Source organism: Ziziphus jujuba, chromosome 1, assembly GCF_031755915.1.
Source record: "Ziziphus jujuba cultivar Dongzao chromosome 1, ASM3175591v1".
Lineage (NCBI taxonomy): Eukaryota > Viridiplantae > Streptophyta > Magnoliopsida > Rosales > Rhamnaceae > Ziziphus > Ziziphus jujuba.
In genome coordinates this window covers 11,701,845-11,721,217 of record NC_083379.1, presented here as the reverse complement: position 1 = coordinate 11,721,217, position 19,373 = coordinate 11,701,845, and the positions used below count along the sequence as shown (strand labels likewise).

At 34.4% G+C, this 19,373-nt stretch overlaps 2 protein-coding genes across 3 annotated transcripts; one reads left to right on the top strand and one right to left on the bottom strand.

Moving 5' to 3' along the window:
* The first annotated feature begins 1,535 nt into the window (after positions 1-1,535).
* LOC107417391 (proteasome activator subunit 4) lies at positions 1,536-17,148 on the top strand. 2 transcript variants are annotated; one of them, XM_048463317.2, is made up of 35 exons: positions 1,536-2,142; positions 3,298-3,400; positions 3,498-3,610; positions 4,038-4,160; positions 4,471-4,572; positions 4,662-4,827; positions 4,994-5,110; positions 5,216-5,283; positions 5,383-5,484; positions 5,579-5,789; positions 5,997-6,236; positions 6,308-6,435; positions 6,572-6,689; positions 6,791-7,009; positions 7,092-7,247; positions 7,367-7,443; positions 7,814-8,022; positions 8,340-8,556; positions 8,648-8,727; positions 8,852-8,969; positions 9,055-9,225; positions 10,014-10,182; positions 10,255-10,298; positions 10,401-10,443; positions 10,518-10,663; positions 10,907-11,001; positions 11,109-12,010; positions 13,022-13,303; positions 13,407-13,502; positions 14,385-14,563; positions 14,869-14,950; positions 15,209-15,333; positions 15,823-15,915; positions 16,671-16,824; positions 16,965-17,148. In XM_048463317.2, the coding sequence occupies exons 1-35, from the start codon at positions 1,982-1,984 to the stop codon at positions 17,004-17,006; spliced, it is 5,451 nt and encodes a 1,816-aa protein (XP_048319274.2). In that variant the 5' UTR covers positions 1,536-1,981; the 3' UTR covers positions 17,007-17,148. The 2 variants fall into 2 exon arrangements, with proteins under 2 accessions (XP_048319274.2, XP_015881496.3); XM_016026010.4 differs by having other exon boundaries at positions 1,537-2,142; positions 5,573-5,789.
* Positions 16,895-19,271, bottom strand: LOC107417400 (transcription factor MYB80). The gene is made up of 3 exons (XM_016026021.4): positions 18,264-19,271; positions 18,031-18,160; positions 16,895-17,931 (listed from the first exon to the last, which is right to left on the bottom strand). Exons 1-3 carry the CDS (start codon positions 18,394-18,396, stop codon positions 17,226-17,228), a joined length of 969 nt encoding a protein of 322 aa, XP_015881507.2. The 5' UTR covers positions 18,397-19,271; the 3' UTR covers positions 16,895-17,225.
* Between the last annotated feature and the right edge of the window lie 102 nt (positions 19,272-19,373).

Here is a 19,373-nt window from a genome sequence, read left to right as displayed (position 1 = left end):
TCTGCTCTAACATTGCTTGAACCTTAGGACAATTTTTTTACTTTTTGTTTTTTTAATGGACGTAAATCTTATATACAATTTATTTATTTTCAAAAAATTATTTATTTTAATTTTTAAATTAAATCCTATTGACTTAAACCTTATTTGGCATGACTTATAAAACATTACTTTGACATTTGATGTTATTACAACTATTAAAAGTGTTGGACAAATTCTTAAAAGAGTTTTTAATTAGAATTAGTAAAGTATAGCTGCCTAATAATTTTTATTTTATTTTTTTTAAGAAGAAGATTAAGTTATACTTGCAAAAAATGAAAAATGAGAAGCTTAAATTATGAAACATAAGCAAAAGTTGTTCAAATGAGACCTTGATATAACAAATCATTGCTTCATATTACTAGGGTATATATACTTTTTTTTAACATTTGATTACTGATTATGATACTCATAAAACAATATATATATAGATATGAATTATAAGGGGATATATTCTAAAGGAATTACATAAACTTTTTTAGCAAAGCTATCACAAACCCTCTTTTTTTATATACAACCTAGCACAAAAGTTTGATTTTTTTTTTTTTAATTGAACAGCTTGTACATATTCTTTTTGCAATAAGGTGTGCGCATAAATGGCAATAATAAGAAGTTGCTCATTGAATTAGAAATGTATATATAATAATACTTGTACAAACACCCGATTTATTTATTTTTTAATGAATAAAAAAAACCCATTTATTAACTAAGATGATTTGTCAAGAAAAACATAAAAAATTATACTACTGGTTCAACTAAAAAGATATGTACATTATTAAAAGTGTAGGTAAGCAATGACATAAAACCTTGACAAACTTTTCAATTTTCTATTTATGTTTGTTAGGTATAAAATAATAAGAAAAAAAACAAGGAAATAGAAAAATAAAAGGTTAGTGTGTGTGGAAATGTGTTTGACAGGGGTTGTAGTAGTACTGTATAAGGGGGCCCCATTTGTGATACAACTTTATAGGCATTGACCAAAATGCATATTGAATTTAGCAAATTGATCCCTGAACCTATCAAACACATCAAAGGTATCTGAATCATGGATGCTGCAAATATCTTTATTGAAAATGGGTATTTTTTTTACTTTTACCTTTTTTTTTTTTTTTTTTTTTTTTTTTTTAACCTAAGAGACTTTTGTCACTTCCACAAATACAACGAAATGAAATAAAATGAACGGTGCAAGTATATTCAGGGATGCTTCGTCATTCACCAATATACTTAATTTTTTTTTTTGATACCCAAAAAAAAAAAAAAACTAAATAAAAAAATTGGAATAAGTGGCTGGTGTGGTGTGGTGGTGACTGGTTTACTTGAACACACGGACACGAGTTTCACACTTTGTCATTGGCTCATAGCCAAAGTGGACACGTCGTTTTTAATCTTTATACGTGAAATAAATATCCAGTGGCCCTCCTTCTTCCATAAAGCCTCTTTCGTTTTTGGTTTTTGTTGTCAAAAAAAAAAAGTTTTAATTTTTATGTGTAATTTTCATGAAATGAGATTGAAAATTACATGAACGGAATTGGGAAGCACTGAAAAGTCAAAAACTACTGAGGAAGGAAACCAGCGGTGCAGGTAGCCAGTCACCCACACAACCCCTTCTCCAAGTCTCTCTGTTTTTATGTATTTTTTATTTGGTGAATTGTGAAGAAGGTGAAGAAAAAAATCTGAATTTCTCAAAAATCCCAATTTTTTTTCTTCTTTTGGCAAAGTATCAATCTGTCACTTTCTATCGACACCCAGAGGTTTTCTTTTTCTTGTTAGAAAAGAAAACATTATGTGAAACCATTAAAGCTTTCTGTCTCTCCCTCTTTCTCTTCACAAAGTCAGTCTTTTTCTTTTTCTCTATCTTCTTCTTTCCCATTTTTCCCGATTTGCCAGAAAATTTCTCTGGCTGCTTTTGCTGTTTTTTGCTACCGACTTTCCACACTGCCAGAATATGCATCTCTACAATGCATGGCTTCCTCCGCCGGTGGCCGAAGAAACCAAGAGAGAGAAGGACTCATTTGCTCGCGTGGTTTCCTCTGTTAGGAATTCATACAGAACCGACGATCCCGATTCCGTTTACTCCACTCTCAAATGGGTTTCCGTCATCGACCTGTTAGTTTTCTCTTTTACTTTTTTTTTCTTTGCCTGATTTTTTATTTTTTTTTCCCTTGTGTATAAAGTTTTGCTTATTATTATTATTATTATTATTATTATTTTGAATTCCTTTTTGGGTTTTTTTTTTAAATTTTTTTTTTTTTTTTGGGGTCTTATTGGGATTCTGGAATTTGGATGTATTGGGTCGTTTAATCTCTTACTTGGGTTTTGGAGCTATGGTTTGCTTGTGCAGAGAGTATTAATGGGTCAACAAGTTGTGGAATTCTGTTTAAGCAATTTAATAAGTTATGGAGAGGCATGTTAATGCTTATGTCATTGGATGGCATTGCCCTGGTGTTTTTATTTTTTTAAGCTGTAATTGAGAAGATTAGAGCTTTTACCCTTTCCCACTTGGAGCCAAAATTATGGGGGTGGATATCAATTTTTGTCAATCAATATTAGCTGAAGCTTTTTAAATGAGTCTTAGCAGAGGGTCTTATATTTGGCTTATTATATTAGATGTTCATGCTGGTGTTGCAGTGGTAATGCTAATTAGCTTGTTGGTCTGGCAAAGATAAATTATTAGCGCTGGTTAGGTAGTCCTCTTCCAAGTAAACTTGCCTATGTTTATGTGATCACATAAGTCCTCAGACATGACTTGCAGTATGCGAATAAGTTGTTTGAGATGTCTTTCTCTCGTTGGCTTGAGTTTGCTCCCAACAAACAAAGATTTTTGCTGCAGTATTATTACAATATATACTCCAGCCATTATAGAGAATCCTGCTTTTGTCAGTCATAGTAATGACCCATGGCCAATAGGCAACCATTCTCACTCTTTCTCTTTCACTTTTATATTTTAAACACAAGTATGCATTAAAGCCTAGGATGGTTTGTCTTCGTAGGATGGAATTGGAATTGGCCTGGCTATGTGAGCCTAGCAACTGCCAAATGTGGCTTTTCATAGAATGCATAATAATGGTAGATACAAATAATTTCCTGCAAGATGTGTTGCTGACCACTCTTCTTCTTGATGTATGTTGCTCTAAGAAGTGCCATATGGGTCTTTTGTTGCAATATGGCTTACTTGGGAGTAACATTTTCATTTATGCTTTATCACAACTGAAAGGGTTATTGACAGGAACGAACCTAACGTTTCATATGTTTGCCTTGTAGTTTCACAAAGGCAAAAAGTGAAATATCTTTGGAAGATGTCAATGCTATCGTTGAGATTGGATTAGAATTGTTTGGAATATCACAGAACAAGCTTTATGCCCAGGTAATCCCTTGTTATATCAAAACTTTGTTTTTTTTTTTTTGGGTACTTGCTCATTTTTTGTTGTTGCCTAAATGATGGTTCTCTTTGTGTTAATTAGGTTAGATGGGGAAATATGTTAGTCAGGGTACTTAACAAGTATCGGAAGAAGTTGTCCTTGAAAGTTCCATGGCGGCCCTTTTATGATACTCTAATCCATACTCATTTCAGCAGGTGGGTCTTATGTATTTTACTTTTCAAGTGTGTGACGTGTATAAAGATTGATTATTTTTACTATAGGATCTGTTTTTAAGTATATTTTGTTAAAAGGCATGAAGGGATTGCATGATTAGCTACTATTCATACCAATAAGATTGTTAAAATATTATAGTCATGATTAGCTACTATTTTTTCTGTTTCTGATCTTTGCACAACATTATGGTGCATTTCAACTTATTTTTCCCTTTTAATAAATGAACTTTTGGTTGTTATTGTGCTTCTTGTCATTGTTTCTCTGTAAGGTTTTAGCTTATTAATACCTCTTTTGATCTTTAACTATCTGCTTGATAATTTTCTACAATTAGTGGCATATAACACAGATGTTGGAACAATTTTTTTAGTACTTTATATGATAGTGACTTTGAGTATGCACTTGCTATAGAAATGCTGGTCCAGAAGGTTGGAGGTTGAGACAAAGGCATTTTGAGACTATTACTTCCCTTGTCCGGTCCTGCCGGAGGTTTTTCCCACCAGGTTCTGCATTTGAGATATGGTCTGAGTTTAGGTAAGTGCTTCATTCCTTCTCCTCCTCGATTTTTATAATCAGACTGAGGAAAGTGATGTTTTTTACAGTACTTTTTCATCCATCATATGGAATTTATGTCATTAAAATTGATGTTAAAATTTGAGAGAGGAACTACATAATCTTCCACTTGGTTCAAGTTATTAAGTTGTGATATTCCCGTTATCAATATCAATGTTCTAAATACATCAGTGGATAGAATAATTTGCTAGGCAATAATGGATAAAGGCATTGGAGCTTTGACTCATCTTTTAGATGTTGTTGCAATCTGCCTAATGAAACCAATGTGCAGATCGTTATTGGAGAACCCGTGGCATAATTCATCCTTTGATGGATCGGGATTTGTGAGACTGTTTCTTCCTACAAACTTGGACAACAAGGATTTCTTTTCACAGTAAGAGCACATATTGTTTGGGAAATTTTCCTTTATGATTTCTGCATGACTTATTGGTGAAATGAAAAACCCACCCATTGGCACTGCAGGGATTGGATTAAAGAGTGTATGAATCTGTGGGAATCTATACCAAACTGTCAATTCTGGAATAGTCAATGGGCAGCCATTGTTGCTCGTGTTGTAAAAAACTACGACTTTATTGACTGGGAATGCTTTTTACCCACACTTTTCACTAGATACTTAAATATGTTTGAGGTTAGTGTATCCCTAAAGTTTGTTATAAAGGGCTCTTCGCTGACATGTTCTGTAACTGCATACTCAATTTCTCTTGGAATGATAGTAAGGACCGAAGTAAACAGTTTTGCTGGATGATTTTGATACTACCATGGTGGAATTTCATGCTTCTTTCTGAAAATTATAGGTTCCTGTGGCAAATGGAAGTGGATCCTTCCCCTTTGCTGTGGATGTTCCCAGAAACACAAGGTTCTTGTTCTCAAATAAAACAATGACCCCTGCAAAGGCCATTGCAAAGTCAATTGTAAGATTCATATGGTGTTGTCTAATTTTTGCGTTGTTGATGAATTGTTCTGTTGCCTGTATGAATGGGTTGGAATGCATCTTTATGCTATTATTTCAATTGCAGGTGTATTTATTAAAACCTGGTAGCAAGTCACAGGAGCAGTTTGAGAAATTGGTCAACCTCTTAGAACAGTTTGTATACTTCCATATTAATTTTATTATTTCTACTACTAAAAGTTTGTTTTAAGTTATTTATTTTTATTGGTTGTTTTCTGTTTTTTCTTATTATAGATACTACCACCCCTCTAATGGTGGCCGCTGGACCTATTCATTAGAGCGATTTTTGCTCCATTTGGTAATTTCATTCCAAAAACGCCTACAGAATGAACAACTGTAAGAATATGCTTGCTACAAGATGAGATATGTTGTATGTATATTTAATCATGTTTATGTTTTTTATACTAAATTATTGTTAGTACAGGAACAGTGATAGCAGCAAGCCTGCTGACCATTTTCTAGGAAGATCAGAAAGGAAGTCTTTTGTCAATGTGTTGCTGAAGTTAATTGATCGTGGTCAATATAGCAAAAATGAACATCTTTCTGAGACAGTTGCTGCTGCCACTTCAATCTTGTCTTATGTGGAGCCTACCTTGGTCCTGCCTTTTGTTGCATCTAGGTTCCATATGGCTTTGGAAACGGTTTGTCATGGCCCATCTGTTTCCTCATTAATAAACTAGTTTTAAATCACATGAATTATATTTGGTTTTCTCTATACATTACCTCTAAAATATGAGGTTCTCCCTTGCTCTAGTGTGGCTCTTTTATGTGAGAGTTATATTCCTCCTATAAGTGGAGCTTGTTTCATTGAAATAACTTCTCTTTTACTAACCTTTGTGTCTAGTCAGATGACTGCAACCCATCAATTAAAAATTGCACTGGTGTCAGTAGCATTTGTTGGGCGTTCTCTATGTCTCACGTCCCTGTCAGATTCAGATTCTGCAGCAGCAACAATTGATCTTGGTAGTGATGGTGCTTTAACTGATCTTCTGATGGCTTCATTGTCCAATGCGTTACTTGGTATGGATGCCAATGATCCTCCTAAAACCTTGGCAACCATGCAATTAATTGGTTCCATATTTTCCAATGTAAGTACATAATCTGCAGCCACCACCTTAATAAGCTGCATAAATGCTTTACTGATCTTGGATATTTGCAGTTGGTTTCATTGGATGATGATATAGATTCACTACCCTTCATGCCAATGCTTCGTTTTTCTGAATGGCTGGATGAGTTCTTATGTCGCTTATTTTCCTTGCTTTTACACTTGGAACCCAGCAGCGTTATGTAAGTGAACCAAATCCCCAATCCTTCACTTTCTTAATCTGTTATTGGTTTAGTTCTTAGTTCAATTGTATTGTATTTGAAATATCAACTTTTCCCCATCTCCACATTGTGAGAACAATCGATCTTGTGCCTGCAGGAATGAAGGTATACACTTATCAGCATTATCAGGAACTTTTCTGGTTGAGGATGGTCCATACTATTACTGCATGCTTGAGATCTTATTTGCAAGACTTTCAAAACCTCTGTATAATCAGGTCTCAGTTGTTGACTCAAATGCACAGTCAAGTGGTTTTGTACTTTTATCAGACATTCCAGTGAAATACATTGTAAACTTTTCTTTGTTTACCAAAAACAGGCCTTGAGGAAGATCTCCAAATTTGTGAGGACAAATATTCTTCCTGGGGCAATAGCAGAGGTTGGACTGCTTTGTTGCGCATGTGTTCATTCAAACCCAGAAGAGGCAGTTACTCAACTTGTTGAGCCTATTTTGGTTTCTGTTTTATCCTCTTTAAAAGGAATACCTGTCACTGGATTTGGAGGAAGCGGGATATCAAATGCCCCAGTTTCAACCAAGGTCTTTTTGATTTTGTGCTGTTGGTTGTATCGTTTTTTCTAAACCTAGATTTTTGTTTTAAATATGGAATGATTTCTTCCAGGCAAAACCTACGATCTCTCCAGCTCTTGAAACAGCAGTGGAATACCAAATGAAATTATTATCAATTTCTATTAGCTATGCAGGCAGTGCAGTTCTCCGCTTCAAGGATCAGTTAAAAGAAGCTATTGGCTATGCTTTTGAGTCACCATCTTGGAAGGTTTTTATTTATCTTGTTATGGATTAATACCTCTTTGTTTAGCAACTTCTCACAAGTTTGTGTGTGGGGATTCTTCTATTCATTGAATTATTTGAACCATTTGCTTGGTCAAATAACAGATCAATGGAGCCAGTGATCAACTTCTTCGATCCCTCCTTGGATGCCTGATTTTTTACTATCCTATTGATCAGTACAAGTAAGTGTATACCTCCTCCTTTGCTATGTATTATTTTATTTTACTGGCATACCATGTATAAAGTGTCTTTTCCTTTTTCTAAATTTTGTGTGTAAAAAGAATATGAATTACTGGCCATGTTTATATGCTAAGCATGTGTGAGACATTCACATGCCTTTCTGGAATAAGTATGCACAAGAAGTTAGTATGCAAGTGGGGATGTTTGAAATTAATAAGAACGTTTGATGTTAAGGTTTCGCATTTTCCCTAGACTATTAGATTTTTCCATATGAAGATGGTTTCAAAATAAAAGTTGTGACCCCTTTATGTAGTATATCAATAATAAATTAAAATATATATTTATAAATGATATAAAATTATTGTTTTCTAGGTGTATTTTGCATCATCCAGATACTGCTGCATTGGAGGCATGGATTGGCACAAAAGATTATTCTGATGATAAACTGTTGATGGGACCGAAGTGGCACATCCCAAGTGTTGAAGAAGTTCAGTTTGCAAATGAACTTTTGGACCTTCATTTTCGTTCAGCTTTGGATGATCTGTTGAGAATATGCCAAACTAAAATGCATACTGATCCAGGTATAACTCTCTAGATATTCCTTCCCTTCCTCCACCCTCTTTCTGAGATGTAAAATGTTTGATCGTATTGAGATTGCATATTGATAGTTCTCTTATCAATGTTGACATGTATGGCCCAATTTATGTGCACTGATATACATGTTTGTATTTTATACTAAATGAAATTACTTTACATGATAATTATATGCAACTTCTCAACCAGGAGATGAGAAAGAGCACTAAAAAGTGACTCTTTTATGTATAGATTCTGCATTTGTTTGTATTTTGTACATAAATGAAATTCTTTGTCTCACAATTATATGCAACTTCTTAACCAGGAGATGAGAAAGAGCACTTAAAAGTGACTCTTTTGCGTATAGATTCTGCATTGCAAGGTGTTTTGTCTTGCTTACCTGATTTCAGACCATCCACTAGAAATGGGATGGTTGAAGATTCAGGTCATGGTTCTTTTTTGATAGCTGGAGCAACTGGTTCGAGTGTTGGCAGTACTGAATTGCGGGAAAAAGCTGCTGAGATTATTCATACGGCTTGCAAGTAATGTTTGATATAATTTCTTTGTCAAATTCATTCCTTCAATTTATGTGGCTTGTTTACTTAATCTTGTTGCTTTTTGTGCACTGAGCAGATACTTATTAGAGAAAAAATCAGATGACAGCATACTTTTGATACTCATTATTCGTATAATGGATGATTTAGGAAACTATGGTAATGGAAATGAATCTGTACTTTTTTATATATACTTACATGGTACATGATGTATGATGTTCCCTTCCTTTTCTCTCCCTTTATATGCTGCCTCATTAATTCTTTCTGTACTCTTGTTATATAGGAATTTTGGAATATGATGAGTGGGCACATCACAGGCAAGCTTGGAAGTTAGAATCTGCTGCTATAATAGAACCTCCAATAAATTTCATTGTGTCATCTCATTCTAAAGGAAAAAGAAGGTGCAGTACTTTAGTGGAATCTCCTATTAGTTCAAAATATACATATATGTTTTAGTTTGCTCCTGATTATGTTATTCCATTCCAGGCCTAGGTGGGCACTTATTGACAAGGCATACATGCATAATACATGGAGATCATCACAGTCATCCTATTATCTATATCACACTGATGGGAATTTCTGTCCATCAGACCATTTGAACCTTTTGATAGAAGATCTTCTAAACCTGTCCTTGCACAGCTATGAAACTGTTCGTGCGTGAGTCTTCTAATCTTTTGTGGCCCTGCTATATGATTAAAATGTTGTGCTTTTAATCAATCTGATGGAATAATGTTACTTGAATAAATGCATTAATGTTATTGTACATTGTACATAGTGCATAAATGTATGGTGCATTACCTTGGTAAGAATAAATTTTCTACACCTTAATTCTTTTTAGTTTTATTTTGGTCCTTGTATCTATTTTAATTTTGATGAGGGGCTTTATCTCATACATAAGCTAAAACTTATTCGCAATATTCTTCAATTAAAAACATCTATTGTCTGTTTTCCTTTAGAACTTGTAGTGTGGTTTAAGATATATTAAATAGCCATCTAACAAGTCATCTACTTGTCAAATAATTTTGGCTTTAAGTGCTTGCATATGATTGGTGTCAGAAATTTTAAACTGACCATGTGTGGTCTCTATTTTCTGTTTGGTAAGCCTGTACACTTCTTATTTATCGAGGAAAATATGCCTTAAGGTATTTGGGGAAATCTTCCATATGGTGGAAACCATGCAACATTGGCTTAATTGTTTGAAACTTAAAAGACTTAAGAATGATAATTCTAGATGCATGATTTCCAATAATAATAAAATAAAAAAAATAATAAAAAAAAGTAATTTAAGATGCATTACATTTATCCTATTGCTGCATAGGAACAATGAATTTTGTCTGAAAGTTGAGAATTTGTTTTCTTCTGACAAGTATCCATTTGATATGTTGCCATATGGTTCTAGTTTGAATTGTGCTTTACCAAATCTGATCTGATGGCATGATACCCAGGCTTGCTGGAAAATCTCTTTTAAAGATGCTCAAGAGATGGCCATCTATGATTTCAAAGTGTGTTCTCACTTTAACTGAGAACTTACGGAATCCCAATTCACCAGAAAATGCTGTGCTAGGTTCTTGCTCAATACTTGCCACACAAGTTGTTCTCAAGCATTTGACAATGGTAGTGTTTCAAAACAAACTTTTCTGTACGGATTTTTCAATGAATGTCCTGATATTTATTCTGTTATTCCAGGATCAAAAGGCATTCTTTTCATTTATTCTTGGGATTCTTTCGAGGTAACCTTATTTTTATCTGCAGAAATATCTATAATTGATTTCATTTATTGTTGAATGTTAAAAGTTGTCATACATTTTAATTTTCTTTCTTTCTGCTTGAAGCTCTCATCATGAATCACTGAAAACCCAGAAAGCAATTAATGAGGTAACTAGCTCAAGATGATTTAGAGTATATGTTCTTGATTTTGTTGTAGTTTAATATAATCTGAGTACCAACAGCTTTTTGTCAAATACAACATCCACTTTTCTGGAGTATCTAGAAGCATTTTTGGGACATCCAAGGATCACCCAGATGGTCAGGATTTTGCGGATTTGGTTTGTCAGATTGGTTCTATGAGTTTTGATTCTACTGGCTTACACTGGAGGTATTAAATCTGATTATCTTGACCACCTTTTTCAGGAGTTGTAGAATTTTTTGCTTAACTATGTCTCAAATCCCTTTGCAACTTTTCTCATTTATTCCTTGAATTCTGACAAACTGATGTGGAATTGGACATTATTGACATTTCATTTGCTGGAAGTTTTTCAGTACATTTTACATTGATTTCATGGACTAAAATTTCTTGAAGTTACCAGTTGAGTTTTCTATTTGTTTACTTTTCGTACAGGTACAATCTGATGGCTAATCGAATTCTGCTCCTGTTGGCTATGGCATCAAGGAATGATCCAAATTCTTCTTCTAATATTCTGAGTGAAACTGCTGGTTGGTTCATATTCTCGTGTACTTATTGCTTTAAAATTGTTTTCATTCCATTTACAGTGTACAGCTGTTAATTTTTTTCTTGAACTTTAATATCAATTCTTTTCCAGGTCATTTTTTGAAAAATTTGAAAAGTCAACTTCCTCAGACAAGAATACTTGCCATCTCAGCTTTAAATACTCTATTAAAAGAATCACCTTATAAGCTTTCGCCTGGAGAACAGACTGTTCTTTCTGGGAACAAGCAAGGACATAAAAAATCATCCCTCGAAGAAGAATTAACTCAAATTTTTATGGAGAATGGATTCTTTACTGAGACTTTGAACAGTCTTTCTCATGTTCATATAACTACTGACATGGAAAACACTTCTTCGAGAGGAAATTATGGGAATTCTTCTTTCCAGAGTCTAGCAGACAAGTCAATTACTCGCTTTTATTTTGACTTTTCATCTTCATGGCCGCGCACTCCTAGTTGGATCTCTTTATTAGGATCTGACAACTTTTACTCAAACTTTGCTCGGATTTTCAAGCGTCTCATACAAGAATGTGGCATGCCTGTTTTATTGGCACTTAAAAGTTCATTAGAAGAGTTTATAATTGCCAAGGAAAGATCTAAGCAATGCGTTGCTGCTGAAGCATTTGCTGGGGTATTGCATTCTGATGTCAATGGTCTTTTAGGAGCATGGGACAGCTGGATGATGGACCAGCTGCGGAATATCATTCTATCACAGTCGGTAGAATCGATACCTGAATGGGCAGCTTGTATACGTTATGCGGTTACTGGGAAAGGAAAGTATGGAACAAGGGTCCCTCTTTTGAGGCAGCATATACTTGATTGTTTGGCCACAACTTTACCATCAACAGTAACTACCACTATAGTTGCCAAACGCTATGCATTTCTTTCAGCAGCACTTATAGAAATATCCCCACAAAAGATGCCAGTAGCTGAAATTCAGCTCCACTATAAACTTCTCGATGAGCTGCTTGGTAGCATGTGCCATTCATCTGCTCAAGTAAGCATGTTTATTTGTCAAACGATTATCCAATTTTCTGATAAAATATTTTTAATGTTGCATGTACATGTTTGCCTCTTTTTTTCATCTTCCAGTGCAATTATAATTCAACAAAGGAGACACTAGATGTTAGCAAAATTCTTAATCAGCTCAATTCTCTTTCACATTTATTGTCTGGTTGTATTATTTGGGGGGAGATTTTATAGAATAAGCAATTAATTATTTTCACTTAAGGTTTCTCCTTAAAATTTGTTTGATATTTCTGCTTTCTAGCAAAATCAATGGAATAAACTTTTACTTTCTTTTTGCCTTCATGTGCTTATCCAAAACAACAGATGAAAAGAATATAAAGGAAAAAAAGAAGAAAAAAGAGTAAGTGCTCTACATATTTGTGCTCTATGTATTAAGTCACCAACTCTTTTATGTGGGCACTTGCACATTTTGACATATGACACATATTTACTGGAGTAGAGATTTATAAATGTTAGGTAAAGTTATTGTGTGGGTAATTAATCCATCCATGTTTTTGTAAAGTCAGTTCTTGATTAATTAGTGTGCTTATATCTTATTGTTATCATTTTTTATCCAGTATTAGAAAGTAAAATTTAGGAGGCTGTTTGGCAACGTATCTGTTTTCTTTTTTTGGTTTTTGGTTTTTTTATTAAAAGTTTTACTTCAGCCATATAGCATCAGGCTTTTTCTTTGAATGATAATTGGACTTCTCACATAGTTAGAAGCTTGAAATGAGAAATAAAATAAATAACTAAATAAGTAGGCTCAATAAGCGGTTTTTATATTTTTTTGGCTTTTGCGTATGGCATATATAACCAGCTATTAATCATATATGCTTGGTCTAAAAGCAGAAAATGAAAACCAAAAACATAAATGTGTTATCAAATGAGCTTACAAGAAGAAACAAACAGCTTTAATTGTTAGCCAACCATGGCAGTAACCTTGGGAATTTATTTGTTGATTTGGGTAGTATTTTAATGTTTCTGTTTTGTTGGGCAGGTGAGGGAAGCAATAGGAGTTACTCTTTCTGTTTTATGCTCTAATATTCGGCTTCATGCATCATTTGATCATGATTGTTCGCATGAGGCAGAAAATAAGGAAGTAAATAACCAGCTTAAAGAGAAACTTTGGGTTCAATTTCTAGTAGAACGAGCATCTGAAGTGGTAATGAATATTCAGCATACCAATCAGTCCGACAGCTCAGAAAGCAAAATGAATACAAGTTATCAAAATGGGATACTGAATGGTGATTCACAAGATGATGCCAAATGGATGGAAACGGTAAAGTTTTATATAAAATTGTTTTAGAATATTTTCTACTATTTAAAATCTTCTATTGATGAATTTTTATTTTTATTTTTATTTTTATTTTTATTTTGTGAAGCTTTTCCATTTTATCATCTCATCTTTGAAGTCTGGAAGGTCTTCATATTTGCTGGATGTGATCGTGGGACTTCTCTATCCCGTGATATCCTTGCAGGTATGCAAAGTAGAGAATTCATACTTATGGATACTTTGAGGTTTATTTCTACCTATCTTTTAGTCAGGCCAAGTGATTGATTTAGGATAGTCTGTCATATGTTGGTGTTATTTTGGAAAGCATCGTTACCAGGCTTTACATTTTTTATTCCTGAAATAAAAATATGTGTAATTAAGAGACCTGCAAATTGAACTTGCAGGGGTGCTAGTTCAAGAGAGACTTTCATAAAGCTGTCTTGGGTTTTTTAGTTAGTATAGCTTTTCTATATTTTGGTTCAGGACTTCTCCTTACATTTTTGAACTAGTGGCTAACTGTGACTCGATGAGTTTATTTAACTTGTTCGGCTACTACCTTTAACAGTTTTCTTTCCTTGCTACCTGGATTCTAGCCCCTCTTTTAGGATGTGGGCCATGATGTAACCTGTAATGTTAATGACTTTAATGTACTAAGTGGTATATTATGTTTCTAATGATTTATAGTTGAATTTAGCAGAATCTGATTTGGTAAGAAATGACATCTAGGGTAATTTTTATTGTTCTGTTATTTATTCATTATGTCTGGTTAATACCATTCACCTCCCTTGAGGTTTGGCTGAAATAAAACTGGACCAACTGGGACCTGCTGATTTTAATAATATCATCTTCCTGCCTACCCAGTCTTAAAAAATCTTCATCATACACTCTGGAATTAACATCAATCTCCATTATTTACAATCCCTGCAAGATATAAATTGATAGTTTTAAAACTTATAGGAGTCTTGTTGAACTTAGGGTAAACCTTGGGGGGTGTGGGAGGTATTATCCCCTTTAACTATGATGGCATGTAACTTAGGCATCAATTTTTCATATCTGAGGACTGAGAAAAATTAGTTTCGTTCTGAAGGATACTTCAAATAAAGATTTGTCAACCTTGGCAAAGGCAGCTTTTGAATTGCTAAGGTGGAGGATTATCTGGGAACCTCATCTTCAGGATGTTGTAACTGTGATTCTTTCTTCAGCGAATGATTCCAACTGGCGAATTAGATCTGCGACATTGACGTATCTACGTACTTTTATGTACAGGTACTGTCTTTCAGAAGGATTTCTATATTGAATCTTATCCCATCTTCCTTTGCATAAAAGATAGTTATCATTAAAATGTTTGAGCCTTTGTATTTTTATTGTTTAAATTCCATTTGGGATGTTAAATGTTTAAATAAAATAAGTGCCTGCATAACTGGTTGCTTGCTTACCAAGCCATCCTGGCAAGTATCTCCCGGTTCTATTATTATTCTTGACTTGACTTATTATATAACAAGGAACTCACTATCAAAACTAAAGACAACCAATGATTTGAGTCTATTGGTGAATGTTCTTTCATATGACAGGCACACATTCATTCTTTCAAACGCGGAGAAACAACAAATCTGGGAAACTGTAGAAAAGCTACTTATAGACAACCAAGTTGAGGCAAGTTCCTAATGTCACTGTTTATTTCTATCAGTAATTCCACATAAAGTCTACAGTAATATCTTTTTTTTTTTTTGGGGGCTCAATTTTCAAAATTTATAATTATGTTTAATTATTATTCTTGATATTGTGGAATCAAATTTGTGATCAGTTGTCATTTAAAAACCTTTTTATAGTGACTATGGCTCCGTTTATGTTGTAGTGTCCTTGGATGATAAGTGAGATTTTGTAATTTATATGATCTAATTGCTGTTTCAGGTAAGGGAGCATGCAGCTGCAGTTTTAGCAGGGCTAATGAAGGGTGGGGATGAAGATCTAGCTAAGGGCTTTCGTGATAAGGCATACAAGCAAGCAAGTAATCTTCAGAGGAAGAAGAAGAAGAGGTTATTTTCCATGCTTCTTTGTTCTTACTTTATTAATATACCTTTTTATGTTGTACATATATCTCTGTAGATTAATAATGTATGCTATTGTACATTCATGTCTTTGTTCTTAAGCTCTGTGAGCATCTCATGCTAGTAGTGTTGGTTTTTTTTTTTTTTTTTTGGTCTCTCTCTCTCTCTCTAAATGGTATAATTGCCCATGGAATTTAGTTTTACAGCATATAATGGCATATCCGGAACATGCATATGCTCAACCTCGAATATAAGATGCCTACATATATTGCATTGGGTTTACCACTGAATTTTCTGCCCTTGGCATTGATAGACATGTTTTTCGTAGATATATAATCGGTAGTTGGAATTGCTAACATGTTTTTTCATGCTTTAAAGTTTGCATCTCATCTGGTTTGAATTCTTGTACATCTAGACCAAAGTATAGGACAATCAATATATATTTAAAATCTTGACACTGTTACTATGTGAATGCAGAAATTTGAATTCAAGTCAGTCGATTGCTTCTACTCATGGTGCTGTACTTGCTTTGACAGCTTGTGTGTTATCAGCTCCCTATGATATACCCAGGTCTGTTTGTTCTAGATAAGAAACTAAACATATGCGTTTTGAGAATTTCCAATATAAAGTATTTGTTTATGACATTTATGCAAGTAGTGTTCTATATAACAAATACTTGGTTGTAAGTGATTCCACGCTGAGCCGGTGATTGAGTGATGAAATTAAAAGCAAGGGATAGCTATGAAGCATCCAGAAATTTTTGTTAATATGAGCATCTACTAAATTGCTTACAAGAAAAGTATCATTGTTGTAAAGAAGTAATTGGTTTCTTTCTAATTTGAGCATACAATTTTGAACACCCATGAGTAGGAAAGTTTTATTATAAATTTGACTAAATTATGAAGAACTACATTTTCATTAATATGGTTACAAACTTAGGATCCTATGGTAAATCAATCGCTGGGTAAGCTTATTCTCCACTGCTGTCCATATATTGGTTGGGCATTCGTTGGCCTACCATTGGTTTACCACAATGGCGGTGAGCTGCGCAGATTTATCTTATCTATCAATTTTGTAGATTTTGCTCTGGGTCTTTTCTCTTGTGCCTTATCAGCTAACAAATTCAATGTCAAAATTTCTCTTTTATGTATATATATATATATATATATATATTATTTGTTTTTGTTCAATTTGTATTTTTTTTTGGTTCAATTTTAATTCTTTAAAAATCATTTTAATGCTTGAGCAATTTTCATTCTTCTCAGTTGGTTGATTTGATTCTTTAGAAATCGTTTTAATTCTTGAGCAATTTTCATTTTTCTCAGTTGGTTGCCGGAGCATGTAACATTACTAGCTCGTTTTGGTGGGGAGCCATCACCTGTAAAATCTACAGTTACAAAAGCAGTGGCTGAATTTCGGCGTACACATGCTGATACGTGGAATATTCAGAAAGATTTATTTACTGAAGAGCAACTTGAGGTATGTAGCTGTATAGAAATGTTTCTTCTTCTGCAAACAAAATCTTTTATCTGATTTTTCCCCCCCCCCCCCCCCCCCAGAAAATAAACCTTTTCTTTGATTATTTTGATCTCTTTTATTACTTGTTTCTTTTACTGCAGGTTCTTGCCGACACATCCTCCTCATCGTCATATTTTGCTTGATCTAGAGAATATATTTGTATTTTATAGTAAGAAAATAGATATGGTTGTTACACATTGATTGAGAAGTGATAGCAAGATATTATGTAATAATCTATATATATATTTTTTTCCTTCACAGTTTATAAAATGAGCATTATTTACATTTTCATCGTTGCCACTTATTATTTTCTCAAGTAGGGAGTTATTATTGCATTCCTAAGTTTATCTCTATGTTTTCCGTTAGACTATTGGATTCATTAGATCATCAGAAGGTAAATCCCACAAGACACCATCTGAGTTAAATATAATCGATCCGTTTCTGATCTCTTTTCCACCCTCGGATTCCAGTCCGTTTTCATCATGTTTGTCCTGCAACTGACCCTGCTGGTCTCCTGCTGTACATGTGCTTCCGGTACACATACTCTGATTCCAGGGTGATCCATCCTCTTCGTTGCTAAAAGATGATGGACCATACTGAAATCCCGATGCAGGGAAAGTAGTGCATGTCCCTGTGAAATTTGAGAATGTCGGTCCATGAGAATCCCATAGTTTGTTTGGGGGTAGTATGTCAGGTTCTTGGATGGCCCTTGATAGACCAAGCTTGATCTTCTCGATTGTGTCATCTTTTTCTTCCTGCTTACTGTTTATGTAATTGGACTGGGTGTTTCCAGGTGCTGCATTCGATTGCTGGAGCTGGAAATCGATGCGCTTTTTAGTAAGGAGATGGAGCATTTCATCTTTGAAGCAGCCGAGGGCTGCCTCTGCAAGGTGAGCTACCTGTGGTGGTGCAAGTGTTGTTGTAATCTCTGCAATGAGGTGGGAAATGGGTTTGTGTGTTACAGGGTCAATGCCCATGCTTGAAAGCTTCTTCTTTAACTTGGTATTCCAGTGGTTTTTGACATCGTTGTCGGTACGGCCAGGCAGCTGAGCAGCAATGATGGACCATCTGTGATGTTCAATAGAAAACAAGAAAAAGAAAAAGCACAATGAGATTCTTCATAACATGAGTTTTGAGTTAATAGTGCTTCGCTTGTTGGTATACTACCTGTTGCCAACGATGGAGTGAAACTTCACTATGGTCTGCTCTTCTGCATCTGAGAATTGGCCATGCTTAAGGTCAGGCCGAAGGTAATTAGTCCATCGCAGCCTGCAGCTCTTACCACATCTTTGAAGACCTTGAACATAACATGGAAAACAAAGGATAAAAAGATATTAGAATATAGAGCTATTATGCACAAGAGAGGTAGAGAGAGAGAGAGAGAGAGAGCAGGCACAAACCGGCATTCTTGGGAATAAGGCGCCAGTTGCGAGTGCCATGTTTGGCAATGTAGGAAGAGAGCTTGTTGTCTTCTTCAGGAGTCCACTGTCCCCGTTTCACGTTATCCTTCTCGCAGCAAGGAATCCGACCCATTTCTTTTGAGGTTTTTTCTGAGTATAATTCTCGTTCAAAGTGGTAGTAGCAATAATAACAAAGTAGTAAAATGGTCTAATAATAAACCAAGTTTTGGACAATAAAAGATGAACCAAGGAAATAAGAGATATAAAAGAAAGAGAACCGAATTTGAGGTCGATTATAGAAAACCAAAAAAAAAAAAAAAAAAAGAGGATTAAAAATGTAGCATTTTTGAATTAGGAAAGAAGCAAAATAGAGAAGGAAAGGAATTGATTTTTGGGTGTGTTAATATATATATATATATATATATATATTTTGTTTATTGTAAGTGAAAGTGAAAGGGAAATTCTTATTATATAAGGAAGAGTTAGCATGGTCATGAACAAGAGGCATCAAAGGCGCATGATTATATTAAAGAATTCAACGCTGTAGAGCGTGTGAGAGATGGGCCGGTAGCTCACCCGCAAGACGCCCGGTCAACTCTCTCTCTTTCTCTCTCTCTCTCTCCCCTGTTGACTGCCTTTCTACTTGCAAAAAATTTAAGGTTGTTGTTGCACGTGTGCTTCACACATTTTTTCTTCCATAACTTTTGTGTCTCTCTTTTACTTCCATACAAAACTACTTACTTATCAAGGACAAAGATCATCCATCCAGACTCATTAGAGACAACAAAACATATGCAATCTGCCCTCTTTTTTGGTTAAATGTTGAATGACAAAAACTATCCCCATAGAGATCGGCAAATAGGATGTCATTGTCAAATTTTTAGCACATTTAGCATTTTAATTCCAATTACAATGTCAAATATAGCATTTATAGTGACATTGCTATATTTGTCACACCCTGGGAAATTGTCAACATTTTGTCTTGCATTTCAGTGGTATATCAAAATTTGACATTGCTGTTTTAATATTTCTCATTAGAGATAGATGCTCTTAGCATTAATTTTTTTTTTTTTTTTTCCAAAGATGGAATAGCATTGCAAGTAAATTGCT

Coding starts and splice junctions, on each gene's coding strand:
- LOC107417400 (XM_016026021.4), bottom strand. CDS start 18,396: ATGGGTCGGATTCCTTGCTGCGAGAAGGATAACGTGAAACGGGGACAG. Junction 18,161..18,263: donor CCTTATTCCCAAGAATGCCG/GTTTGTGCCTGC, acceptor GTTATGTTCAAG/GTCTTCAAAGATGTGGTAAG. Junction 17,932..18,030: donor CACTCCATCGTTGGCAACAG/GTAGTATACCAA, acceptor TGAACATCACAG/ATGGTCCATCATTGCTGCTC.
- LOC107417391 (XM_016026010.4), top strand. CDS start 1,982: ATGCATCTCTACAATGCATGGCTTCCTCCGCCGGTGGCCGAAGAAACC. Junction 6,237..6,307: donor TTGGTTCCATATTTTCCAAT/GTAAGTACATAA, acceptor GGATATTTGCAG/TTGGTTTCATTGGATGATGA. Junction 16,825..16,964: donor TTACTGAAGAGCAACTTGAG/GTATGTAGCTGT, acceptor CTTTTACTGCAG/GTTCTTGCCGACACATCCTC.